This window comes from Chelonoidis abingdonii, chromosome 10 (assembly GCF_003597395.2).
Source record: "Chelonoidis abingdonii isolate Lonesome George chromosome 10, CheloAbing_2.0, whole genome shotgun sequence".
Classification (NCBI taxonomy): Eukaryota; Metazoa; Chordata; order Testudines; family Testudinidae; genus Chelonoidis; species Chelonoidis abingdonii.
This window is the reverse complement of record NC_133778.1, coordinates 36,495,431-36,523,125: the sequence shown is the minus strand read 5'-3', so window position 1 is coordinate 36,523,125 and position 27,695 is coordinate 36,495,431. Positions and strand designations below refer to the sequence as shown.

At 39.1% G+C, this 27,695-nt stretch overlaps 1 protein-coding gene across 5 annotated transcripts in view; it reads left to right on the top strand.

The window, feature by feature from the left end:
- AGPS (alkylglycerone phosphate synthase) overlaps positions 1-27,695 on the top strand; it is a 166,302-nt gene that overhangs the window by 98,617 nt on the left and 39,990 nt on the right. For all 5 annotated transcript variants that reach the window (XR_012656637.1, XM_032768483.2, XM_032768484.2 and 2 more), the window contains 4 exons: positions 1,912-2,039; positions 11,025-11,076; positions 15,001-15,077; positions 20,120-20,232. Coding sequence is in view for 4 of the 5 variants with exons in the window: in XM_032768483.2 (XP_032624374.1) it covers positions 1,912-2,039; positions 11,025-11,076; positions 15,001-15,077; positions 20,120-20,232 (370 nt within the window). In the remaining variant the exon portion in view is untranslated. The remainder of the gene's footprint in view (positions 1-1,911; positions 2,040-11,024; positions 11,077-15,000; positions 15,078-20,119; positions 20,233-27,695) is intronic.

The window sequence follows — 27,695 nt, the reverse complement described above, 5'->3', positions numbered from 1 at the left end:
TATCTGATGAGAAGAAGAATGAAAACTGCATTTCTGCTAGCAATTACTTATGCAAGAAGGGAACTGGAGCTCCAGGCACTGTAAGCCAACCCCCCCTTTTCACAATGTTTCACAAAGACAAGGTTTTCTTAGGCCACAATTGAAGTTCATGTAACTGTTTCCACCTAAGATAATTCACCTTCCGGTGTATTTTTCCAAAACCTCATTCTAGCAGAGCTGAAGAGGAGCTTCATACTTTGGATGTTGAGAGGGCTCTGTTCTTTTACCTGGACTTCACAAAGTCTTTCAGATCATCTCCTAGAATTTTTGTGGCCTTTGCTGAAAGGATTAAAGAGTAACCCATTAAATCCAATATTTATCTCACTGTATTTGAGTGTATTAAGCTCTGCTATAATCTAGCTAAGTTTTCTCCTCCTGTGAGAATAACAGTCTACTAGGTCCTATTTTATTTCATCAGTAACATATCAGTAGTGGACATCTGCAAACCAACAACGCAGTTGCTAGTACATACCTTTTCCAGACACTGTTTTCACTCAAGCTTCCTGGGACAGTGTCAACTTCAGCAAGTCAGTACAACAGTGCTTTTGACTGCAGTCTCTTTTCAAATAATCAAAAGTGCCATCACCTGTAAGGAAATTGTTAGTAAGTCACAGTGGAATGTATATGTGCACAATCACTCAAAGGAGGAAAAACTGTTACGTACCTGTACAATAACTTTTGTTCTTTGATGTGTTGCATTCAGATACATTCCATGACCATTCCACCTTCCCCCACTATTTGAGGTATTAATGTGAAAAAATGGAGGGAGAGGTGGTGGTCACACCCCTTCTATGGTCTTGGCTCCAGGAACAAAGATGGCTGGGGCGCATGTGCTGACAAACGTTTCTGACTTAAGTGCATTGGATGCACATACATTTTTGCATATTTTTAAATGTTTTCAGTTTGTTTGAAGACACTGAAACCATATTTACAACACTAGTTTGAGTTGGTTTTAGCACAACATATTGCCATTTTATCATGGCATTCTAACATTGAATAGCCCCCCATTAAGTTAGTCAGACTCTGTGATGGCTTTCCCAAAACCAGTTTAACAACTTGAGAAGCTGTCATCGCTAGTCTGCCAGACCTCTAGTATGTCTTGTATGATCTTCAGGTTAACTTCAGTAATTTGAACTGGTTAACTTATTACCTGAAGAAATCTTTTCTGTCCTAAATTGTTTGTTTAGTGTCCTAATGTTAAAGGATTTTCAAACTCTCTTAGCCTATCTTTCTTAATCCAAATCTTTTAATAATCAAAACAAACAAACAAAAAAAAACCTTGATTGCCCCCTCTACAAATCACTGAGTAGAATGGGGAAAATATTGTTAAACCTCACTGTCTTGCACATCTGGATATGGCAACCTGTTTTCTTTCCTTGACAGGTCTATTTAGAGCCTGTCAAAAACAGTGGCAAAGGCTAGTGTAAATGCAGTAAACCAGCTGAGCTTTTACAGAATTCTGTATTAAAACTACTAGTTTTTATACATCTTGAGCTTATTTGATCATTTTCTGAAAAAATCTGATCCACAGTTTGAAGAACTTTGCCTTAACTGTCAACTTCTAATTGTAAAAGCAGCAGAGAATCCTGTGGCACCTTACCTGCTTGCACAGATCCAGACTAACACGGCTACCCCTCTGATACTTAACTTCTAATTGGAGGCTTATGTAGAAAGAAATTAAGCTTCTAGTGAAATGATGCACAATAAAAATACTGCTCTAGGCTTTAAAATACATTTAACGTCTGACTTAATTTTCTTAAGACATCTCACTTATGGGATAGTATGAAAATACTCAAACATATACGTTAAGTCAGAAAGCAAGACAGATTTTTGTGACATTGAAATATTTATGTTCATTTTCCTTTTTTAAAGGAACCCTTGGAGTGGTTACAGAAGTTACAATAAAAATTCGACCAATCCCTGAATACAAGAAGTATGGCTCTGTAGTATTTCCTAACTTTGAACGAGGAGTGGCCTGTTTAAGAGAAATAGCAAAGCAGGTAAGGAGAAATTTTGTTTGAGTTCTATTACCCTTGTTTCATTCATGCATGTAGTATCTGTATTTTAACACTAGGTGGCACAGTAATGCTCTGGTTTGCCTCTGGATTCTTTTGTAGTTGATAAGTGGGCTTAAAGGGATAGTATCAATTTTAACATTATCATAGAACATCAGGGTTGGAAGGGACCTCAGGAGGTCATCTAGTCTAACTCGTTGCTCAAAGCAGGACCAATCCACAGACAGATTTTTACTCCAGTTCCCTAAATGACCCCCTCAAGGATTGAACTCTCAACCCTGGGTTTAGCAGGCTAATGCTCAAACCACTGAGCTATAGAAACCTCAGTGTAATATGTTTACAAATCAGATTTTAGCAAAGTTTATAAAATTTATTTTGTGTTGTTCCTATGCAGACTAGGAGAGCTGTACACATTTGTGGCACCTGCTGTTCATATGCACCAGCATGGTGATATGCTCACGCACTGTTTTGGAAGATACGTGAACTCTCCTTAGTTCAATTAGTAATAGAAGAAAACAATAGATCCAATCTGCTAGAGATGTGACTATAAGAACGTGGGGGGCAGGGCCTTTGGGAGGTAGGGGACAGTAGGTAGCAATATTTGGGGTGCTACAGGTTGAAGTGGTCTTTATCCTCCATAGCTACCTTGGGACTGTTCCAGTTTTTCTTGGAAAATTCTGTAGCTGCTAGTATTGGCCTGGAGCGTTCTCAAGGTAGTGTTCAGCATGCACATTCCCAGGCTAGTTTTCACAAAGGTCTTGAATACAATGTTAGGGTGTTTATCGGAGCAGCAAAAAAGAAAACCTCCAAAAAAACCCTTAATAGATAATTCTCATAGGGTGGATTCTAAATATACATTACTAAGAAAAAACACTATAAGAAAAAAGTATTATAGTAGTTAAAAATAGTAAATGAGTTGATGTCACCTTCACTGTAACCTGCAGTAAAGCTAGCTTACTGCTGCACAGTAAATACAGCATAAGATGTATATGACACTCTTTTTGATGAAGCTGTGAAATAGCCATTTTAACTTTTTTGTGTGATATTTCTCTTCTCTTGTGTTGAACTGTCAATTATATCTTGTGTTATGCATAATTTAATGTCAGAATAAAACTGCAATGAGAAAAGTAGCATGGATGGATAATAGTGGATCAAAAAGTATTATAGAGTGGATCTGTGGTATCCTGGCACTCTATCAAAAATGGCATTACCTTTTTTAAGTCACTGATAACTTGGAAGAAAATTATCGTGAATGCTTATGGATCAATGTCCTACTAGATAAATCACAAAGTGTGGTATAAGTTGATGTCTGCTACTGACCATCCAGTCACAATATGGAACAGGATGACCACCTTCTTATGCACCTATCTATAATGTGTAGGAGAAAAAGCCCAGCACATGCTGGAGGTCTCATGCTTCCAGTACTGAAACATGTTTGAAATTTCTAAATGTTAGAGATGAGTTTCCTAACTCGGTGTTGCTGCCGTCACAGTTAGACTTGTCCTAACAGATAAAGAGGAACTGATCACAGAATTAAAAATTAATGGTAGCTTAGGGACAAGTAATGATCATGAGTTGATCACATTTATAATGTGTAAGCAGAATAAAGTGCAGGCCTGGTAGCTGTAGATATAATTGCTGCCTCCCCTGCGTTCTACAAACCTGCACATTATGGAACACAGCTTCTCCCAGCTGACTTGGCTCCTTGTTTTCAGCTTTGTGAAATTGGCCCTACTGAAGCACCACACATACACAAATGGAAGAAAGGAGAAGTTAATAGTAATGAATCAGAAGCTAGGAATTGTAGAAGATGAATAAGGGAAGCCTCTGGTGAGGGACCTTGTCAAAGGCTTTCATGGAAATCTAAGTATACCATGTCCACTGGATCTCCCTTGTCTAAATGTTTGTTTGACCCCTTCAAAGAACTCTTAATAGATTAGTAAGACACGATTTCCCTTTACAGAAACCATGTTGACTTTTGCCCAACAATTTATGTTCTTCTATGTGTCTGACAATTTTATTCTTTATGATTGTTTCAGCTAATTTGCTCGGTACTGATGTTAAACTTACCAGTCTGTAATTGCCAGGATCACCTCTAGAGCCCTTTTAAAATATTGGCGTTGTGTTAGCTATCTTCCAGTCATTGGGTACAGATGCCGATTTAAAGGACAGATTACAAACCCAATACATGCATGCACAAAATAAGGCCTGCTCCCACTGTATGTTTTGGGGTGGAGAGAAGTGTATAAGATTTTCATTACCAGCTTAGTTCACGTTTGTTCAATATGAGCTCTCATGGTCAACAAAATTCTACAGACCTGAAATTCAGCGAAAGGTTTAAAGTTAGTTCCTTCCTTGTTTCCAGTAGTGCTCACAATAACCTCTAAGTGTTTGGGCTGAAATGCTTTCTGGTAGGAAAGCAAGACGTTCTTCAGGTAGATTCAACTGTGTATTCCACGTAGGTGCATGTGTGCCCAGCATACCAAAGCCAAGGAACTTTGCATAGCAGTACTTATGGTGGCACTCGTGCCCTTTGCCCTTAGGTCCTTCCCTGGCTATATAAGGGCCACTTCCACCCTTCAGTTCCTTCTCACCGCCCAGAGCTTGGTGTGGTGTTTTCACCTCATATTTTCAGTCTGCTTTCTGAATTTTTCCTGCTTTCCTCTAGATAATAGTACGTTAGGTATAGTTTAGGGTTAGTTTGAGTAGTTGGCTGTCCTGTCTGATGCCCTCACCAGGTTTCAAGCATTGTTCATTGTCTGTGTATGTAGTGGGGGTGGGGGTGTCATCCCCAACAGCAGTTTCCCACATGAGGTTCTTGTGTCTTGGCGAGAAACATTCTAAGGAATAGAGCTCCATCTGTAAGATCAAGAACAGAACTCAAATGGCTACACATTTAGAACTGAAGCAGCACCTTCTGGAGGCCCATTTCAGCACCATTAACCTCATCTGATTGGCAGTCGTCTTCAGAACCAGTGAAGGATGCCACTCTGTTTAGACCATGCTGTGTCCCCCAACAGGAAGAAGAATCATTCATTCTCTCTCTCTCTCGCTCTCGCTCTGTCCACCCCCCGCCACCGCCCGCCTGCAAGGGAGAGATCCCATAAAACTAATTGTGACCACTTCAGGGCTTGGGCAAGACTCTTCTTCATCTAAGAGTAGAACTGATGGGCAATGTACTTCTTCTGGCATGCATGAGGGAGCAGGTCCATCTAACACAGGGTGGGCAAACTATGGCCCACCAGCTGTTTTAATCTGGCCCTCAAACTCCCACTGGGGAGCGGGGTCTGGGGCTTGCCCCATTCTGGTGGTCCGCTCCATGTGCTGTCCCCACCCCAAGGACCGCCCCCACAGCTCCCATTGGCCAGGAACTGCATCCAATGGGAGCTGCAGGGGTGGCACCTGCAGAAGGGGCAGTGTGCAGCAGTCACCTGGCCACATCTCCGCGTAGAAGCTGGAGGGGGGACATGCCGCTGCATCTGGGAGCTGCTTGAGGTAAACACTTGCTGGAGCCTACACCTCTGAGCCACCGTCCTGTGTCCCAAGCCTAGGCCCCAGCCCTGATCCCCCCTTCCTGCCCTCAGCCCAGCCCAGAGCACCTTGTGCTCCAAGCCCCTCGATATTCTCTGACCACCAGATCCAGGGAGAGTAGCCTTCCCAATAAATGAGCTTCTCTTGGAGCCTGGAAAGGCCCAACCCCTTGGAATACTCATACTTCATTACCTCCCATGGCAAAGTGTGTGGGAAAGTGGTACTTTGTCTCCATGCAGGGTTTTGAGAGTTTCTACTCCCACCTGGACACTAACTCTTGTGGTAACTGCAGCAAGTGACAGTGCATGACAGAGAATTTGTAAACCTATGCTTAAGGACTGAGAGTCCAAAACAGAGACTTGATAGTGAAGAAGATTTATACCTCTTTTTCCCTGCAGATTTACATTGCAAACCAACAGGCATTGCTCTATAAATATAACTTTAATTGGGCAGCCATGTCTAAGTTTGCAGACAAATTTCCAGATGCTTGCAGGGCAGAGTTTAAGGTGTTCATTGCAGAAGACTGTTTTGGTAACCAAGACTTCATTACAGTCAGCTCTGGCTGTGATGGTTGCTTTGACCAGAATTATGGCATCAGTGGTGACTCTGAGGACCTCATTGCTGAAGAATTCAGGCATTACACTTGAAGTGCAGCAGACTATTAAGGATTTACCTTATGGTCGAGTATTGTTTTTGGAAAGGACAAATGAAACCTGGGATTTTTTTTAAATGATTCCCAAGCTACTTTGTGTTCCTTGGGGGTTTATATTCTGGCTTTAGAGACGCCCTTATAGCAGTCAGCAGCAACAATAGCAATACCGCTCACGGCATTTCTTCAGGCAGTCCGTTGTAAGGCAGCGGCACTACCCCAGAAAGGGGTATAGATCCCGGAGATGAAAGATCTCTGGTTCCAGATTGTAGCCACCCAGCCCATCCTCCCTCGGCATGCAGCAAGTACCCACCTTGACCTATGTGTCTGGGTAATGATCCGATGGTGACCTCTCCATCCCTGTCCCCTCTACAGGTTGGCTCATTTTTACAGTGTCTGGGACTCAATTACCTTTGACAGTTGGATCCTAAGCACCGTCAAATAGGGGTTGTGTCATACAATTCTCTCCATCCCTCCTCCCCCATACCCCTACCCTGTCCCTCTTCAGGGACCTCTTTCACTGCTTCTCTAGCAGGTTCAATCTCTACTGGCTCTACAGGCTGTAAAGGAAGTTTTCCTGCAGCACTGGGGACAGGGATTCTACTCTCAGTATTTCCTGGTTCCCAAACCCAAGACTTCGCCTTCAGACCTCGCCTCAATCTCCACAACCTCAACAAATGCACCCGATTCATGAGATTCTGGATGGTCACCCTATGAACTGTCCTCCCCTCGTGAAATCACATAAGAATGTCCATACTGGGTCAGACCAATGGTCCATCTAGTCCAATATTCAACCTTCCAACAATGGCCAGTACCAGATGTGTCAGAGCTTTGCTGACTGGTTTGCTACTCTGGACCTTCAGGATGTTTATTTCTACATTGCAGTTCTCCCAAGCCACAGGCTTTTTCTCCAGTTTGTTGTGGTGGACTGGCACTATCAATACACCATGCTCCCTCTTAGTCTGTCTTTTGCTCTCTGAGTTTTTAACATGTGCATAATTGTAGTGACAGTGTACCTCAGGAAGAGGGGAATTCATATCTTGTATCTGGATGATTGGTTACTGAGGGGAAGTCCAGAGAAGCAGTCTTCTCTCATGTTCAGTTCACACTATGCTTACTTGACTGCCTGCATCTTATCCTAAACAGTGGAAAGTCAGCATTGGTCTCAGTTCAAAGAACTGAGTTAATTGGGGCCCTGTAAACTATACAAGTTTGAGTGTGTTTTCTGCTGAACAACCAATTCCATGCAATCTGCCACCTATGTTGGAACTACAGTCTCAGCCCTCAACCTCAGCCTGAGTATGCCTGAGGTTGATATACCATATGGCTGTATGCACATAGGTACTCTACTTTGCCAGATTGTGCCTTTGTTTTCTTCAAAAGTGGCTGAAGTTGGTCTATCTTCAGAATCATTATTCCTTGGACAGACTGGTCCTCCTTCCTCTGCCAGTCCTGGACTACTTAATGGTGGTGGACAATTTCAGGGCAGTGTGTGAGAGGGTGTTCTTTGCTTAGTCCCCACCAACCAGGACTGTTGTCATCAGTGCCTCCTTAACAGGTTACAGACCTTTGGTTGGAACTGGAAGCTTCTTTGCATATCAGTATCCTGGAGCTCCATGCCATCTACAATGCCAGGAAGGCCTTTCAGTATCTTATTAGGGACTCAGCAGTGTACATCCTTAATGAAAATACCACTGATGTATGATGGGAACAGATGGGGCACATGCTCCAATATTCTGTGTCAGGAGGCAATCAAACTTTGGAAGGTTTGCATTGGGGAAAACGTTACCCCTGTGGCCAATCTCTTACCTGGGATCCAGAATCACCTGACAGATCGCCTCAGCAGAAATTTCTCCCCAAATCATGAATGGTCTCTGAAGCCCAGCATCATTTGGTCTATATTTGTGGAGTGGAGTATTCTAATGATAGACCTGTTTGCCACGAGAGACAAAAGAAGTGATGTCTGTTTTCCTCTCAGAGGTCTCTCAATCTGGGCTCCCTGACAATGCTTCTCACCTGAGCTGGGAATCAGCACTCTTGTATGCCTGTGCTCCAATTGCAATCATCTGACATGTTAATCTCAAGCTGAAATGGGATTGTGCCACACTCATTCTCTTTGCTTCAATGTGGCCAAGACAGTGTTGGTCCTTTGACCTTCTTGCATTGATTTGTCCTCCCATATCTCTTCTTCTTCACCCTGAGCTCCTGGCTCTGCATCATGGTCAGATTTTGCATCCAGTGCGCAACTCCCCTGCATCTCAAAGTGAATGCTGCATGGTTGGAGGAGGAGGAACAATGTTTGGAGGTGGTCCGCCAAATCTTTCTTAATAATAGAAAGTCCACCAGAGCCACCTATTTAATCACATGGAAGTGGTTCTCAATGTAGTCTTTAGCCCGAAGAGTTCAACCAGCTTTTGCTTGTATCCAGGATGTCGTGGATTATCTGTTACACCTACAGTCTTCTGGTCTTGCACTCAGCTGAGAGTGCACCTGGTGGTAATTTTGGTGTTCCATCTCTGTCCGTCCATCCGTTTCCGAGCTTCATGGTAGTGAGGCTCTTGAAAGGAGTCACTCTTCTTTACCACTGGTGGAAGAACTGGTTCCCTTGTGGGACCTTAATGCTGTCTTAACGGTTCTTATGGGACATCCATTTGAGCCTCTGGCAACTTTTCTCCCTTCTGTATCAGAAAATTGCCCTTCTTGTGGCAATAACATGCAACTTACACACACTTCATGCAGGCTTTGGTGGCAAAGCCTCCTTACATACACTTTTTTTCCAAAGACAAAGTAACCCTGCAGTCGCACCCTAAGTTTTTATCTAAAGTGGTTTCTCAGTTTCATTTGAACCAAGTTATGTATCTATTGGTGTTTTTTCTTAAGCCACATTCAACCCCAGATGAGTAGCATCTTCATGTATTGGATGTCCAGGCGATGTTTGGCTTTTTACCTAGATGAGGTTCAGTCTTCCTGTTCATCTCATCTGTTTGTTTCATATGCAGGAACAAATGAAAGGGCAAGCAGTCTCTTCAGACAGTCTATAGGTAGATAACTTCCAGTATCATGACAGCATGCAAAGTAGCTCAGACTGCACCTAATAAGTGGGCGTGAGCTCATTCTGCAAGGGCCCTGGCAGTGTTGATCACATTTATAAAAGATGTTCCTATATTGGACATTTGTAGGCTGCCACTTGGTCCTGTGTACATTCATTTGCAAATCACTATGCCATTACTACTGCATCCAGATCAGATGCAGACTTTGGGAAGTATCAGAAGGGTAGTCAGGACCAGACTTCAAAGAGAAACTGCTGAGCGTCAGTTCATTTGCAAATTTGACAACACCAGCTCAGGATTAAACAAAGACACCAAATGGCTAGCCAACTACAAAATCAGTTTCTCCTCCCTGGGTGTTCACACCTCAGCTGCTAGAAGAGGGCCTCATCCTCCCTGATTGAACTAATCTTGTTATTTGTAGATTGATTCTTGCCTGCATATTTATACCTGTCTCTGGAAATTTCCACTACATGCATCTGACAAAACGTGTATTCACCCACAAAAGCTTGTGCTCCAGTACATCTGTTAGTCTATAAGGTGCCACAGGACTCTGTCGCTTTTTACAAACTTTGGGAAGGCAATCCTGCAGTCCTTGCTTAAATAGACTCTGAATTCTACCTCCTGCGAGTACAGCTTGGGTCACCTACATGGAATACAGGGCTATAGTCTAACTACTGTTCTTAAAGATGCAATACAGATACGTATTCCACAACCCACCTTCCATCCTCTGCCTTAGAGTCGATAGCTCTTGACGTTTAATGCAAAGAAAGTGAGGGGGAGCAGGGCAGTGTTGCCCTTATATAGCTAGGGGAGGAGTTAGGGCCACAGGGCATGAGTACTGCTAGACAAAATTCTCTGGCTTCAGTTCACTGGGTGCACACACACCTAGGTGGAATACATGTCTGCATCACCTGTTGAATAACAGCAGTTACCATACAGGTAAAGAAGGTTCCCCCCCCTCCCCCCCTTAAAACATGTAATAAGGATGTTGGGCCAGATGTTAGCTTGAGTTGATACTCTAAGGATTCACAAAACACTGTGATCAGGAGAAGTAGTATAGGGCAGAAACTATTCTCCCTGAATTTGTCCCTTTAAAACTAGTATACAGTGTGTCTTCACATGCCATCTATAGCCACAGATACTGAAAAACATTCCATAGCAAAGCTCAAGCATCAGGAGTATAACCATTCTTTTAAGACTAGAAAAGCTCAGCCCTATACGTGTCCCTGCCAGTGCAGATCAGTTCCATTTGGAATTATGTCTGCAGAGGTCTCTGTTTAGAGCACAGGACATTACCTTAAAATAATGCTGGATTTCTCTGGGCTATGTTAATGTATGCCTGCATCCGACGAAGTGGGTATTCACCCATGAAAGCTCATGCTCCAATACGTCTGTTAGTCTATAAGGTGCCACAAGACTCTGCTGCTTTTGCAGATCCAGACTGACACGGCTACCCCTCTGATACTTTATTTTTTATAAACACAGTTAAGCCTAGAGCCAGATTTTTGCCTGATGCTGAAGAGTTGATGTACTTTAAAACTGCGATTTTTGAATTTGTCAAATCTACACATTAAGTTAATATCTATCCTTGCAGTGAATATATGCTGAAGATAAAGGAAATAGAAATAAGGTACTAACACCTTTTTGTATATGCTGGGTTTCTGTATGAAAACATGACTCTCATAATTTAAACCACTTCAGCACAATTTTATTTACAAATTGTTTTGTTTGCTTTTTTAGAGGTGTGCTCCTGCATCAATTCGCCTTGTGGACAATGCACAATTTCAATTTGGTAAGTTCACAAATATTGTGTCCAAAATTAGTATTTATATTCTATTTCTAGAGTGCCTTGTCTTAAGTGAGATATCCAGACTGCTTGTCTGTGTCTTATTTCTAGTTTGAATCTTTTTGCCTTTTTGGAAACATGATTGTTAGGAGTAGGAAGAGTAGCCTACTATTGCTGTCAAATAATGGAGTTTATCCTTTGTTTTAAGCAGTAGAACTCTATGCTTTGGTGCTAAAAGTCCTAGGTTAAAATCTTGATTTCTTTTGGGAGTCCTTATAGAAATGCATTAGTTTGTTTTGAAAATAATTCCTTCAAAATTTCATAAAGCTACTGTAGCTGGTGGACAACTTTAGAGTACAGTGCTTGTTAACACTAACAGTCCATAATATAGTGAAGTGAACAAGGTGCATATTCTATGCACTATATCAACATGTGCTTTTATTTTATGGTGACCGATACTCTTTGGAAGTAACAGGGCAATGTGTATGAAAGTGAGATAATATAGTCTAGAGATGGATATAGTGCAGAGAAGCAGCATCCTCCATGAACTTCTGCCACTGCATCTCAATCCTGATTGTGTAATGGACTCAGGGCAGGTCTACACTACAGAGTTAAGTTGACCTAAGTTATGCAACTCCAGCTATGTTCAAGTAGCTAGAGTCGACGTAGCTTAGGTCAACTTTTTGCAGTGTCTACGAGTTTCTCCCGTTGATTTATCTTATGCTTCTCGTTCCGGTGAAGTACCGGAGTCGACGGGAGAGCAATCTGAGGTTGCTTTAGCAGATCTTCACTAGATTTGCTAAATCGACCCCAACGGTGGATCGATCGCCTCAGCGTTGATTCACGGTAAGCGTAGACATGCCCTCAGTATTAAAGGGACACTTCTCAATGGTATTTTGTGGATGTCCGATATGTAAAACATGCTATTTGGATTACATATTCAAATGATTCGGGGTCCAGTTCTTCCCTGTGGTATGCATTGGGTAATGGGAGGGGGGGGTGTGTGTGTGTGTGAATCTTAAGGTAAAACTTGGCTTTAGTTTAACACATTTTGATTTTTAAAAAAATCTTCAAAACTGATATGGAATCCCCTTTTGAATATATCATAGAATCATAAGACTGGAAGGGACCTTGGGAGGTCATCTAGTCCAGTCCCCTACACTCATGGCAGGACTAAGTATAATCTAGAGTAGACCATCCCTGACAAGTGTTTTGTCTTACCTACTCTGAAAAATCTCCGATGCAGGAGATTTCACAACCTCACTAGGCAACTTATTCCGGCACGTAACCACCCTGACAGTTTTTCCTAATGGCCAGCCTAAACTTCCCTTGCTGCAGTTTAAGCCAGTTGTTTCTTGTTCTATCCTCAGAGGTTAAGAACAACAATTCTCCCTCCTTGTAACAACCTTTTATGTACTTGAAAACTGTTCTCATGTCCACTCTGTTTTCTCTTTTCCAGACTAAACAAACCCAATTTTTTCAATCTTCCCTCATAGGTCATGTTTTCTAGACCTTTAATCATTTTTGTTGCTCTTCTCTGGACTCTCTCCAGTTTGTCTACATCTTTCCTGAAATGTGATGCCCAGAAGCTACATAAGCTGACTGTTATACTCCACAGGCAAGAAACATTAAAGTGTCAGTATAGGATTGGTCCTGCTGCAAAAAATACCCCCATACTAATAATGTAAGTTTAAATTTGGGGTGTAATTAAATGATAGGCAGCATTAGTTTAAGATTAAGGAAAAGATCATCATTACTGTTGTTTGGCCCACTAAGCTGTCAACAGCACTTTCCTAGTAAGTTATGTGCTAAGGAATATAGTTGTAATTCAGTGTATATGGACATGTGTACATAACTAGTATCAGTTTTAATCGTATATAAATCTATGGGCATTGGTATGCAAATCTACTCTAGAAGGCTATTTCCAGTTAAAGTAAAAGCATATGCATTGCTTGTGGAATTGTGTATGCATTGTGTGTTGAGGAACTGAAAATGAGTGAATGCGATTGTGACTTGTGTGCTAGACTTAGGTGTTAAATAATCTTCAGTTACTGTCCTCTTTGTAGCTAATCCATATTTTTACCTTTTTCAAAATGGAATTTCTATAATGTATTCTGACTGAGGTTATACCTGAATGCAATACAGAAAATTAAACAGTTACAGAATAAACCAGCCCCCCTTGCTTAGTGGGATATCTTTCAGGGAGCACATTACACTTGGTGTTGTTTGTTTATGGATGTGAATCAATGCAACGTGATTCACCTATGAAGACTTATGGTTTAGATGCTGACTACCTGAGATTTCTCACTGAAGTGATGGCATGACAGTTGCCTTCAGGAGAGGTCTCAGGCTATTGGTTTCCTGATTTAAACTGGAGGATGCTGATGGCGGCATGTTTTTAGTGAGGGACTTCAGTCCTGGAAGTCACTTACCCTTTGGTCCAACAAAGTCAGGTGGTGTGGAACTTCAGGGTATGTAACAGAGTCTGCCTGTTCCCTCCAGGTTTTTGAGGAAGTGCTTTGAGGGGTACATGAAGTTAGGGAATAGTAATGACTAGTTCCAGTAACAGCAATGAGTGGGGGGATGCATAGTTCTTAAGGACTTAGATCTGTGATATCGTCTGTATTCTATTGTACTGAACATGTACCTAGAACAAAGAACAGATGCATTTTTAAAATTTGAAATTGAAAGTTTAGATTTAAAATTTACTAACATAGTTGAAATTATTTGAAAACTGGTCCTCCACTTAGTGGCTTAGACCTGAGTTTAGGGTTGTTTCACTTATTCTAATTAACTTCACAAGTACTTTAAACAGCTATTTGAGATAGCTAATGGCTGCGAGAAAAACAAACCCTGAACCTATTTCTTAAGCACGGAAAACATCTTCCAGTTTCTTTTAAAGGTTGTGGTTGAGTAAATTATTGTCCTTTTTATTGCCTTAACTGATGCAGCCTTTTTTGTGTATGTCAATTTTCCATGCACATTTGTCATTATTCAAATGTATATAGAGGTGTACTTTTTGCAACTTGTTCTTATCTTAGTATGCAAAGGAGAGTTGCCCTTTTTAGTGGAGAGGAAAGAAGGCTAATGAATTACTGAGGTTCATATTTTTTTATTCAGGAGAAAATACTTTGAAGTATTTTACAGGGAAGTATTTGGAAATACCATGTAAACAGTGCATAACTTTTTTTATGAATTGGGCTCACAGCATGTAAGCCAGATGTAAGGCTATTAAAATAAAGCAGTGATGGGAATTCAGACATTGCTAGTAACTGAAAACAGTGGAAAACACAGTAAAAGGCTTTCATCTCAATTCAACCCAGTCCTGAGGCATAGATGTTAATTTAACAGACTCCAAGATGCCATTTATGTTTTCTGGAACCTTTTAATTCTATGTATATGATTAAGGAAGCAATTACTAGTTTTATGTAGAAGTCTGCACAAGTGATATAACCAAGAAGGGGAAAACTCTGTACACTTTACTTCATTTTTGGATATCTGTTTCAATTATTTATTTTTTTAAATTATGCCAAATCAAACTAGCAACCATTAATTTCTATTCCAGTAAAAAAATGGAGTGTGGTTTAACCTTTCTCTTTGCCATATACTTGCGATGACCTGAACTAAGATTAATCAGAATTACATGTCTGAATGAAGATATGGTAATAGGATACATTTCTACATGCTACTCCCCACGTATTCCTTTTGAATAACAATTAATGGAAAAACATGTCTCTGAAATCTCAAAGGAGATTTCTTCATTATTAAATTAAGTTACAAAAAATAAAATGTTCAGAGTCCTTTGTCAGAGCTTTACCAATAAATCCCTTATCAGAGTTCTTTGTTACGTGATGAAATAAGATCAGATTTATGAAAATCTTGCTACTGTTATTGCCTTGTTAATGTACTCTTCTTTTTCCACCCCCAAAGGGCATGCTCTTAAACCACAGGTTGCTTCAATTTTTACATCATTTTTGGATGGGCTGAAAAAATTCTACATCACAAAGGTATTTAATATTAATTTTAATGCTATTTAGCAGTTTAGGATTCAGGAAGTTCCTAGTACATTGTCTCATGAATTGAGGTGCTCTTGAAATGTAACAAGTGTAACAGTGCAGAAATTTCGCATAGTGGTTCATCCAAGGAAATGGGGGGATAGCTTGTTTCGCTATGAAGATTCCTATTGTGAATGCTAGACTGCAGCAAATTAAACTAATTGACTTTTTCTGTGCAAAATACTAATTTTAAAGTATAAAAACTAAATACCTGCACTACTTCACATGTTCAGATTTGTACAAACATTGACTAGTCCTCGTAGCTCCCATGTGAAATAGGTATGATCTTTCTACTACTCCCAGTCTAATGTGGGATAGATTCATGGATTCCAAAGCCGGAAGGGACCATTGTGATCATCTAGTCTGACGTACTTTATTACATAGTCCATAGAACTTCCCCAAAATAATTCCCAGAGCATATCTTTTGGAAAAACATACAGGCTTGATTTAGAAATTCAGTGATGGGGAATCTACCATGACCCTTTTATAAGTTGTCACAATGGTTAATTATAGAATCATAGAAAAGTAGGACTAGAAGGAACCTCAGTAGATCATCTACTCCGGTCCCTGCCCTGAGGCAGAACGAAGTCTGACAGGTGTCTTGTCTAACATATTCTTAAAAACTTCTGACAGATTCCACGAACTCCCTAGGCAATTTTCCCATACATAACTGCTTAGTTAGGAAGCTTTTCCTAATGTCTAACCTAAATCTCCCTTGCCACAATTTAAGCCCTTTACTACTTGTCTTGACCTCAGTAGTTTAGGACAACAATTTATCATGCCCCTCTTTATAACAACCTTTCAGGAACTTGAAGACTGTTATGTCCCCACTCAGTCTTCTCTTCTCTGGAATAAACAGACCAGTTTTTTAAATCTTTCCTCATAGGTTGTGTTTTCTAGACCTTTAATAATTTTTGTTGCTCTCCTCTGGACTTTTTCCAGTTTGTCCACATCATTCTTGAAGTGTGATGTCCAGAACTAGACAAACTACTCCAGTTGAGGCCTTATCAGTGCCGAGTAGTGCTTCTCATGTCTTGCTCACAACACTCCTGCTAATACATCCCAGAATGATGTTTGCTTTATTTGCAACATTATTACACAGTTGACTTGTATTTAGTTTGTGATCTTCTATAACACCTCCATCCTTTTCCGCAGTACTCCTTCATTGGCAGTCATTTCCTGTTTTCTATTCGTGCTATTGATTATTCCTTCCTAAGTGTAGTACTTTACATTTTGTCCTTATTGAATTTCATGCTATTTATTTCAGACAATGTCTCCAGTTTGTCAAAATCATTTTGAATTCTAGTCCTGTTCTCCAAAACACTTGCAACCCCTCCTAGCTTGCTATTGTCTGCAGCCTTTTATAAGTGTACTCTGTATGCCATTATGTAAATCATTGATGAAGATATTGAACAGAACCGGACCCAGAACTGATCCCTGCAGGACCCCACTCATTTTGCCCTTCCAGCATGACTGTGAGCTACTGATAACTACTCGCTGGGAATGGTTTTCCAACCAGTTATTCACCCACCTTATAGGAGCTCCATCTAGGTTGCATTTCCCTAGTTTGTTTGAGAAGATCGCGCGAGACAGGATCAAAAGCTTTACTGAAGTCGAGATATACCATGTCTACCTCTTCCCCCCCGATCCACAAGGTTTGTTACTCTATCAAAGAAAGCTATCAGGTTGGTTTGACATGATTTATTCTTGACAAATCCATGCTATTACTGATCACGTTATTATCCTCTAGATTTTGCACATTGATGGCATAATTTTCTCCATTATCTTTTTCCAGATATAAAAGTTAAGCTGACTGGTCTGTAATTCTCTGGATTGTCCTTATTTCCCCTTTTGTAGATTGGCACTATATTTGCCTGTAATCTGTCTCATCTTCTGACTTTTCAGAGATAATTGCTAATGGCTCAGATATCTCCTCAACCAGCTCCTTGAGTATTCTAGAATGCATTTCATCAGGCCCTGGTGACTTGAAGACATCTAACTTGTCTAAGTAATTTTTAACTTATTTCCCTATTTTAGCCTCTGATCCTACCTCATTTTCACTGGCATTGACTGTTAGACGTCTAATCACCACCAACCTTCTTGGTGAAAACTGAAACAAAGAAGTCATTAAGCACCTCTGTCATTTCCACATTTTTCTGTTATCCCCCTCTTCTTCCCCTCTCACTTCCCCACTGAGTAACAGGCCTATCCTGTCTTTGGTCTTCCTGTTCCTTCTAATATATTTGTAGAATGTTTTCTTGTTACCCTTTATGTCTCTAGCTAGTTTGATCTTGTTTTGTGCTTTTGCCTTTCTAATTTTGTCCCTACATACTTGTGGGACTTGTATTCATCTTTTTGTGACCTAGTTTCCACTTTTTGTAGACTTTTGTGTTTCACAACATTGAAGATCTCCTGGTTAAGCCAGTGTGGTCTCTTGCCATCCTTCCAATCTTTCCTGTGCAGTGGGATAGTTTCTTCTTGCCCTTAATAATGTGTCTGAAAAATTGCCAACTGTCTTCAATTCTTTCTGCCCTTAGACTTGCTTCCCATTGGATCTTACCTACCAACTCCCTGAGTTTGCTAAAGTCTGCCTTCTTGAAATCCATTGGCTTTATTTTGCTGTTCTCCCTCCTACCATTCCTTAAAATCATGAACTCTACCATTTCATGATCACTTTCACTCAAAAAGTAGGTGCTTTCCACTTCCAAAAATCTCAACCAGTTCCTTCCTATTTGTCAAATTCAAATCTAGAACAGCCTGTCCCCTAGTAACTTTTTCCACCTTTTGAAATAAATTGTCTCCAATACATTCTAAGAACTTGTTCGATTTGTTGTGCCCCGCTGTGTTGTTTTACCAACAAATGTCTGGGTAGTTGAAGTCCCCCATTACCACCGAGTCCTGTGCTTTGGATGATTTTGTTGTTTTTTTTTTTTTTAAAAAGTCTCATCCACCTCTTCTTCCTGGTTAGGTGGTCTGTAGTAGACCCCTACCATGACATCATCCTTGTTTTTTGTCCCTTTTATCTTTGCCCAGAGACTTTTAACAAGGCTGTCTCCTGTTTCCATCTGAATCTCAGTCTGTGTATACATTTTTAATATATAAGACACCACCACGTCCTTTTTTCCTTGCCTGTCCTTCCTGAGAAAGCTATACCCTTTTATAGCAATATTCCAGTCATACATATTATCCCACCAAGTTTCTGTGATGCCAACTGTCATTTATTTACTAGCATTTCGAATTCTTCCTGCTTATTCTCCATACTTCTTGCATTAGTATACATCTGTCACAAACGTTTGTCTGTTTCCCATCTATATAACTGGAATAATAACTTGCATCATAGCTATGTTGTGAAAATAAATTAATGTTTGTGACCCATTCAGATGCTACAGTGAGCACCATAGAAAAGTCCATAAGGAAATTAGTAGTCCTGTATCCAGAGAAGGGTTTGATTAGTGTGAAGTAAATAAGGCCACACATTGAACGATTAGCATAAAACAAAATATTGAATTGCCGCTTATTCAGTGAGCACTGTTCATTTCATGCAGTGAACAAGACAGTGTGCTGTGGAAAAAATAGTAATGATCATGTAATTAGCGTATCCTAATGCAAGCACATGAGAGCTTAATTAAAGCTTCACAGGTAACTTTAGTTCTGGCATTTGCAAACTTTTCAATGCCTTTCTTTACCACCCAGAACTAGATAACATTATTAATGTAGTTTTTGTATGTGATAATGTGTTTTTATGCATCATGTGCATACTTAAGCTAATGTCAATTATTAATTTAATTGTTTTTATCAATTCTGCCCTGACAGTAAAATTTATTCTTTTCGTGTACCTGTTTTCATTCCCCTTTTATTTCTGTTTGTGTGCTTAGCTGTCTCCCCTTATACGACACACTTCTTAGTCGGTACCCATTTCTTTCACCCTTTCCACTTGGACAATAGGAAGGGCCTTCTACAACCGCCTCCTATTTTATATTCTTCCTCACTTCCTTTCCTAAAATTTTCTACTTGGTGAAAGCTTTCTGGAGCCAATGAATACTCTTTCAGTGACTACTAAAGAGCAATATACAAGCCTGTCCCTCTCTTAGAATATCTTCAGTGATCTTTGACCAAAGCTCCAAATTCTCGTTCTTGGAACAAGAGACTAAATGCACTTCCAGACCGATAAACCATCAAACCACTTGATGAAGTTTCTTCCCCTAATGCTTTTGCACGTGTGGTATACTCCTCCCCCATTTTTTAAATTCTGCTTCCTTATTTCCCTCCTTTTCTTATAGTGCCTTCCCTGGTCCAGGATTGTACGAATGATGATAATGCTTCTGGCAACAATGCTTGACCAGCATGTGACTCTCACTTCTGGTTGCTTTTCTTTAGCGTTTTTGTAGAGTAATACTAAGGGGGAACAGAAGGGCACACACGTTCCGTTCTAACTGCTTGGAGAATCGAGGCTACAAATGGATAGGTTCATCTTTCCTCTCTGTCCCTCTATTCAAAGTGCCTTTAGCAGTGCAGAAGCTTGCCCTCTGCAAGTCCCAGTAGAGTGAAACTGTCTGGGTTCAAGTCACTGCCACCTCCCAGTGGTGTTGAGGTGAAAGCAGTGACATTAAAGGCATAATTTTCATATGGAAGAATTTCTAAGAGGAATATAAAATTCCCTTGTTCCTGTGCTGCGTAAAACACCTCCACTTAGTAATTGTCATATAATATATCAAATGTCTGTCCTTCATCAATTTAGTGTGGTGCACAAAAATTTCTATAAATGATGTCAAGGGTGCTTGAAAATAGACTAGAAATTATCTGAAATATTCTGTGCAACTTGTTTTCTTTAGTCGCTATACTAATCCTATCCCACAAGAATACTTGCTAATCCAAAGTGACTTTGAGTACATTGTAATTACATGTAGTTGAAGGAAAAAGGAAAAAGTAGATTTATTTAAGCCTGGATTCTGCCATGTGGACTATAACATGATACAGGTATTTTCTTTTCACAGTTTAAAGGATTTGATCCGAATGAACTGTGTGTAGCTACATTACTCTTTGAGGGTGACAGAGAGAAGGTTCTTCAGCATGAAAAGCAAGTTTATGATATCGCTGCCAAATTTAGGTATGATTTTCAAGGAATTTTATTTCTGATATGGAGTGTCTGTTACATTTCCCAGTTAAAATTAGGCTACTGCATTTTTAAGACAAAAACAAAATGGAAACTTCTTTGTCTTGTATCCTTAAACCATTTTATAAAGTTAAAATGAAAATCCTGTAGAATTAGATACATAATGTTCCTTTTTATAAATATAACTTTACAGTTAATAGCAATTTAATTTTCCGATTATCATTTTAATGTGAGAAACTGCAGTTTAGATATACAGTTTATTACAGTATCTGACTAAATATAGAATCTGAAATTTTGTTAAAGCTTTCTTTCATGCTAATCATAGTGTTCAGACTTGTAGACCTGGAAGTTGACTGCTATTTTGTGAAACTAGACTAATGTCCTTCCTAAAGCACAGAGGAGGGAGACAAAATTGTAAGGTTAATATTTGGAAATATTGACTAGAGCATATAAAAAAAGAAGCTTGTTTTAATGGGAAATTGTGTTTAATCAAAGGAATTTGATGAATTAGCTGCATCCCACCCCTTGTCACTGATTGTGTTGTGTTACAAAAGGACAGAAAACATTTCACTTCAGTAACAGGCTGAGTAATGTTAGGGTGGTTTCTGTCCATCTGGCTTGATTGATTACAAGCCTGATGAAAATCGTGGTGAAAATCTAATTTGTCAGAACTACATTTTTATTTCCTTTTTAAACAAACTCTTTGCTATTATTTACTCTGCTTACTAATAGTTTTAATTCTACTTCTTAGTTGCACTTTTTATACCTTTTGAATAAAGCTGTTAGTACTGTACTTTATAAATTCATATGAAGTTTTTCTGTGCTTCTAGACCATCTTTTCGAACTCGCACTACAAACCAAATTTTCCCTAAGTGGTTCAGAAAAGCTTGTTTAACATAAACAATTTGGTATCCTGGTCACTCTTGAATATTTAAAATTCCTTTGATTTTTTTTATTAGCTTTTTTCTGTTACATAGAAAAATACATGAGAACATCTGAGTGTTTGTCTTTGCACCCTTAAGTTAGCAAATGCCACAATTAAAGCTGCTAGTGCAACCATAAATCATCCCCCTGTGTCTATATTATAACTGTTTAATTACACAATCACATACTACTTTTTCCACTGGACCCCTGTTTCAGTCAGTGCACTGAAAACTGGATCTTATAAATGGAAAGTGTTAGGCAACCTTATCGATAGGTGGAGCTACCAGTTCTGCATATAGTTATGAAAGTGAGGCTTTAATTTTGATCAGTTTAAGCTTCTAGCTCCATTTTTATTTGTAAATTACTTTCATTTTTGTCCCTCTTCACTGGGGGTTTCTTTTCTAGACCACAGTCCTTAGGAGTCATGCCACTGTGTGTTTAAAACAATTATTTTTATTTATAATTATTTGTTGCAGCCATAAGATTCAAGACAACGAAAAATAGGACACCTCTCAGCGCTGTTCCTATGTTGGTGGGTTTGTGTTGCTGCTGAGCAACAGGAGTCTCCCCATCTCTTCCCTTCTCTCTGGCCCCAATGTCTTTGCTCACTCATACCCAAAGCACCTTTGCAACTTAATAGTCTACTATTATAGCCATTCCAGTTTTGCTCACCTGGTGAGTACAAGAGTATGTAAATCCAACCTATATCTTAGTTATGAATTCAAGGAGCCACTATTAAGATATCTGTGCAATGGTGTAATTTCATATATTTGAACACATCTGTATTATGTGCAAGACATCTCAGCGTACTACTTATTATCTCAGAACTTTGTGGAAGAGCTAAGATTGAGTTCTCATAATTTTGGATCATGTCACATCACATAACATATGTGCTGAAATATGTTTAAATAATACTCCTTAAAACTTTACTTTCATTTTTAAAATGGAAATAGAACTACGGAGAGAGTGTCAATTAGTTCAGAATTAGGAAATATTTAATCATTTAAAAAAAAAAAAAAACACATTAAGACCAGTGATAAATCAGTCCACATCTTTTCAGGTATTTTTCCATAGTAGTAATTTGTTGGTAGAGATTATTTGTAAAAAAACTGAAAAATGAACAATCATTTTTTGAGTTAATCGTTAATCGTGATTAATGGCACTGTTAAACAATAGAATAGTAATTGAAATTTATTAAATTTTTTGGATGTTTTTCTAATTTTCAAATATATTGATTTGTTACCACACAGAATACAGAGTATACAGTGCTCACTTTATATTTTTTTTATTACAAATATTTGCCCTGTAAAAAGGACAAAATAAATGGTATTTCTGTTCACCTCGTACAAATACTGATGTGCAATCTCTTTATTGTGAAAGTGGAACTTACAAATGTAGATTTTTGTTTTGGTTTGGTTTGTTACATAACTGCACTCAAAAACAAAACAATGTAAAACTGTATAGCCTACAAGTCCATTCAGTCCTGCTTCTTGGTCAGCCAATCGCTAAGACAAACAAGTTTGTTTACATTTACGGGAAATACTTCTGACTGCTTCTTATTTACAGCATCACCTGAAAGTGAGAAAAGGCATTCGCATGACACTTTTGTAGCTGGCATTGCAAAATATTTACGTGCCAGATATGCTAAACATTCATATGCCCCTTCATGCTTCGGCCACCATTCCAGAGGATATACTTCCATGCTGCTGATGCTAATTAAAGTGTTTAATTTAAATTTGTGACTGAACTTCTTGTGGGAGAATTGCATGTGTTTCCTGTTCTGTTTTACCCACATTCTTTCATATATTTCATGTTATAGCAGCCTCGGATGAGGATCCTGCAAGATCACTTTCACAGAATTTTGACAAAATGCAAAGAAGGTACCATGTGATATTTCTAAATAGCTGTGATGGGTTGGATCAGAGAAACCCCCTTGAGACTGCCACCTGATGTGCTGGGACTAACTGAGCCTGTTTTCCCTGCAAGTTTGGGACTTTAGAACCTTGCCAGCACAGATCCAAGTCTGAACCACATCCCCCACAAGCTGCAGGCTTAAGCTGTTTTCAGTTAAGAAGTGCTGCTGTCTCCAGCATTCAGATACCCAGCTCCCAATGGGGTCCAAACCCCAAATAAATCAGTTTTACCCTGTATAATACTTATACAGGGTAAACGCATAAATTGTTCACCCTCTATAACACACAGAGAGAGAGAGAGATGCATAGCTGTCTCCCCACCTCCTCCTCCCCCTGGGGCATTAATACATGGATTAATTAATAAGTAAAAAGTGATTTTATTAAGTACAAAAAGTAGGAGTTAAGTGGTTCCAAGTTATAACAGACAGAACAAAGTAAATTACCAAGCAAAATAAAACAAAACACGCAAGTCTAAGCCTAATGCAGTAAAAACTAAATGCAGGTAAATCTCACCCTCAGATGTTCCAGTAATCCTCTTTTACAGACTAGACTTCCTCCTAGTCTGGGTCCACCAATCGCTCACACTCTAATTATTGTCCTTTGTTCCAGTTTCTTTCAGGTATCTCCTTGGGGTGGAGATGCTATCTTTTGTGTCAGCTGAAGACCAAAATGGAGGGGCTTCCAGGGGCTTAGACTTTCTCTTTGTGGGTGGAAACCCCTTCTCCTCTCCTGTGTAAAATCCCCTCCACATGATGGAGTTTTGCAGACACATGGGCAAGGCACATGTCCATGTATAACTCAGTTTTTTACAGGCTGATGCCCCATTCCCAGAAAAGCTCAGATGTGGACTGGCGTCTCTTAGAGTTCATTGCCAGTTTAAATGTTTCTTGATTGGGCACTTACTGAAAATAGTCTTTTCTCAAGAAGCTGACCAGACACTTCACTGAGGCTACTTAAAATCGAACAAGTAGATAGCCAATATTCATCACTTTGAATACAAAAATGATACATGCATGCAAATAGGATGAATATACCCAGTAGAGCATAACCTTTGCATGGCATATCTAGCATAAAACACATTCCAGTTGTCATATTTACACTCATAAGCATATTTCTGTAAAGCATTATGGGGTGCAACGTCACAATAGCTACAGCACTCAACACAAGATTTAAGAAGCTGAAGCGTCATCCAAAATCTGATGCAAAATCCGATGCAGAAACTACAGAACCCGAACCACTAAAAAGGAAATGAACCTTCTGCTGGTGGCATGTGACTTGGATGATGAAAATGAGCATACGTCGGTCCATTCTGCTTTGGATCATTATCAAGCAGAACCTGTCATCAGTATGGATGCATACTCTTTGGAATGGGGGTTGAAGCATGAAGGGACATATGAATCTTCAGTGCATCTAGCATGTAAATACCTTGCGACACCGGCTACAACAGTACCATGTAAATGCCTGTTCTCACTTTCAGGTGACATTAGTAAACAAGAAGCGAGCAGCATTGTCTCTTATAAATTGTAACCAAACTTGTTTGAGCAATTTGTCTGAGGTAGGACTGAGTAGACTTGTAAGCTCTAAAGTTTTACATTGTTTGTTTTATTTTTTAACGCAGTTTTTTGTACACAATTCTACATTTGTAAGTTTAACTTTCATGATAAAAAGATTGTGCTACAGTATTTGCACACCTCTACCCTGATATAATGCAACCCAATATAACACAGTAAAGCAATGCTCTAGGGGGGGCGGGGCTGCACTCTCCTGCGGATTATAGCAAGTTCAATATAATGCGGTTTCACCTATAATGCGGTAAGATTTTTTTGGCTTCCGAGGACAGCGTTATATCGGGGTAGAAGTATATTAGGTGAACTGAAAAATACTATTTTTGCTTCTTACAGTGCAAATATTTGTAATAAAAAAATAAATATCAAGTGAGCACTGTGCACTTTGTATTGTCATAATTTAAATTAATGTATTTGAAAATGTAGAAAATATCCAAAAATATTTAAATACTGATATTTTATTATTTAACAGTGTGATTAATCGATTAATTTTTTAATCACTTGACAGCCCTAGAACAAACACAATCTGTTTCAAGAATCTTATAATAATTTAACACCGAATACACTGTGTTTATCCAAAACACACACACACGGTCTTTTCCTGAGAGGAAATCTTCAGTCTAAAACTAGAACCTGACAAACCTCAAACATTTCCAGGTTTTATTCTGAATCTCAGGTTTGACGTGTCAAAAGGTTCTCATAAACCTGTTGCCGAATCTTTTGTTTTCTTGGTACCAGAGAGAAACTATCATGTTTAATCAGTATTGTTTTGTTACGCTAGCAACCTTAAGCTGTTTAGCTACAAAAGCACCAAGATTCAGCAGTTTTTTGTAATGGTCAAACCCAGTAATTTTTAGCCGATCAGAATTTGAGCTTTTTTTGGCTCACACAACTGAAACTAGGGAGTTTATGCAACAATCTGAACTAAATCTGCTAGAAAGATTGATCATGAAATACTGATTGATCTAGCAGAGCTGGGTGAAGTATTATGTAAAAAACCCTAGAACTATGGCAACTTAAAATTTCAATATTAGCAGAGAAGAGATCAGTTAAATCTTGTCAGTTTTTTGTCTAGGAGAAAAAAACCCAGGAATTAAGTCCCATTCACATCTAAGGAAGCAAAAGTATGTAGCATCATGAGAAACAGTTTTGACTAGATTGAGGACATTTGTGTTTATCAGTTTATTTGTATTTGAATTCTGCTACTGGAAGGAAGCTCAACTGGGATTACAGTGATGGTAATGAGATAGGTTTTGCTTTAAATACAGTTTGATTCAAGCACCTGAAAATGTTCACCTTTTTACATTGAGGGTTTAAAATATATATCTCATTTTCACTTCATAGTCTGTTCAGCAATGTGACAATCAAGTCATTAATCTCTTAAAGAAATATTGATGTTAAGCTACTAACATTTGTTTTGATCATATTTGATTGCTTAGAGACTCACTTTCCTAATTTTTACTAAATCTCCAAGTGAAAAACAACAAATAGGCAGAGATCTTTATTTTAACTGGTGCTGTTTAGAGAGAGTCTTTGCTTTTTACATTACTTTACACTGATGATCTTTTTACTGCATGGCTGCAGAAAGTATATACTGAAGTATAAATCTTGCTTATGGAAAATAACTTAAAATTAACAGAAAAGCAAAGTTCACCTTTCCAAAACTCTTACCTTATATTCCTGTTTGTATGGAATGCCTTTTGTGTATTGAAAAAAGAGCAAGGCAAGTGTTCAGGAAGACATCCCATTGACTGTAGGGGAGAGGCAAAACCAAATTTAGTGGTTTAATCTAATCAAACATGTGGAGAGTAGGCTAAACTTTTTTACTAGCTGTTCTGAGATTTTCTGGCTGCATTCCTGTAGTTTTGAGGAAAATGTTCTCTGAACTCTTATTTTCAATGTGAATGATTTTTTTGTCTAGGAACTGTGTGGAATCTACTAAGAAAAGTCGAACGTCACTTAATTTTTACGTCTTTTTATGGCAATCCTCTTAACTTTGGAACTATGATAACCTTATATTCTCTTGACACGTGGATTCTATCGAACAACTTAAAAACAAAACAAAAAAACTTCTGCTTATCTTTAAAGTCCATGGAATCATGAAGATTTAAGCTGTTTCGTCTCCATCTCAGTGTTATGACTTGTTTCGTTGTCGGTTTTCTTGTTCAGTTCTTAAAGCTGGTGATTGTAGCACTGATGCCGAAAAGAAGTTGGGGTTAATAAACCTCTGGTGAGAAAATATGGAAAAGGAATCAGTTACATCCTACACCTAGGCCTATATTTTCAAAAGTAACTAATGGGGAAGGAACAATGTGTTTTTGTTCTGTTTGTGCAGAGCTAACACGAGGTCCTAGTCCTGGGCGTAGTGGTAATACAAATAATATGGGGTGCTTCCATTTTTGTGTGCTCACCTTGAGACACCATAAAGGAGCTTGATTTTCAGAAGGCAGATGCTCAGTTTTTACTAAAAATTAGTACATTTAGGTTGATGATAAAAGGAGAAGGTAGCCATTTTTCAAGAAGGCAGTCCTTACTGGAATTCTTTGTAGAAGATTGTTGTTTATAATTCCCTGTTGAAGAAGAAACTTTTAGTTATGAAGAATGGCAAAACCATTAATCCTAAATGTTTATTTTCCAAATCTATCCATTGCACCAGATCTGTTCGAGAGGGAGACCAGGAAGGAAGGGGAGGACAGGAGCAAACTGAGGAAATTTGAGGAGTTTAGATGTAGGTTAGTGAGGGGGAAACTGTGCATGCAGCGGGGAAACAGGCGCTGGTGGAAACAGGCTTTTGTGCTGCTCTAGACTGAAATGAAGCTGGCAGAGCATACTGGTGAATCTGGCCTTAAAAGATTTCAAAGCTGATATTACATGTATTCAGATAATTATAAATATCACATAGTAACATTCTCTTCATTTTTAAACTGTTCGTGTACGTAGTTTTTAATCTTAAAAAATCCTTGATATAAAATTATATTACATTTGAAGGTAAGGTAATGGTGTAATTATTTAAAAAAAAAAAAAGGCATTACAAATGAGGACAAGGTAGTCATGC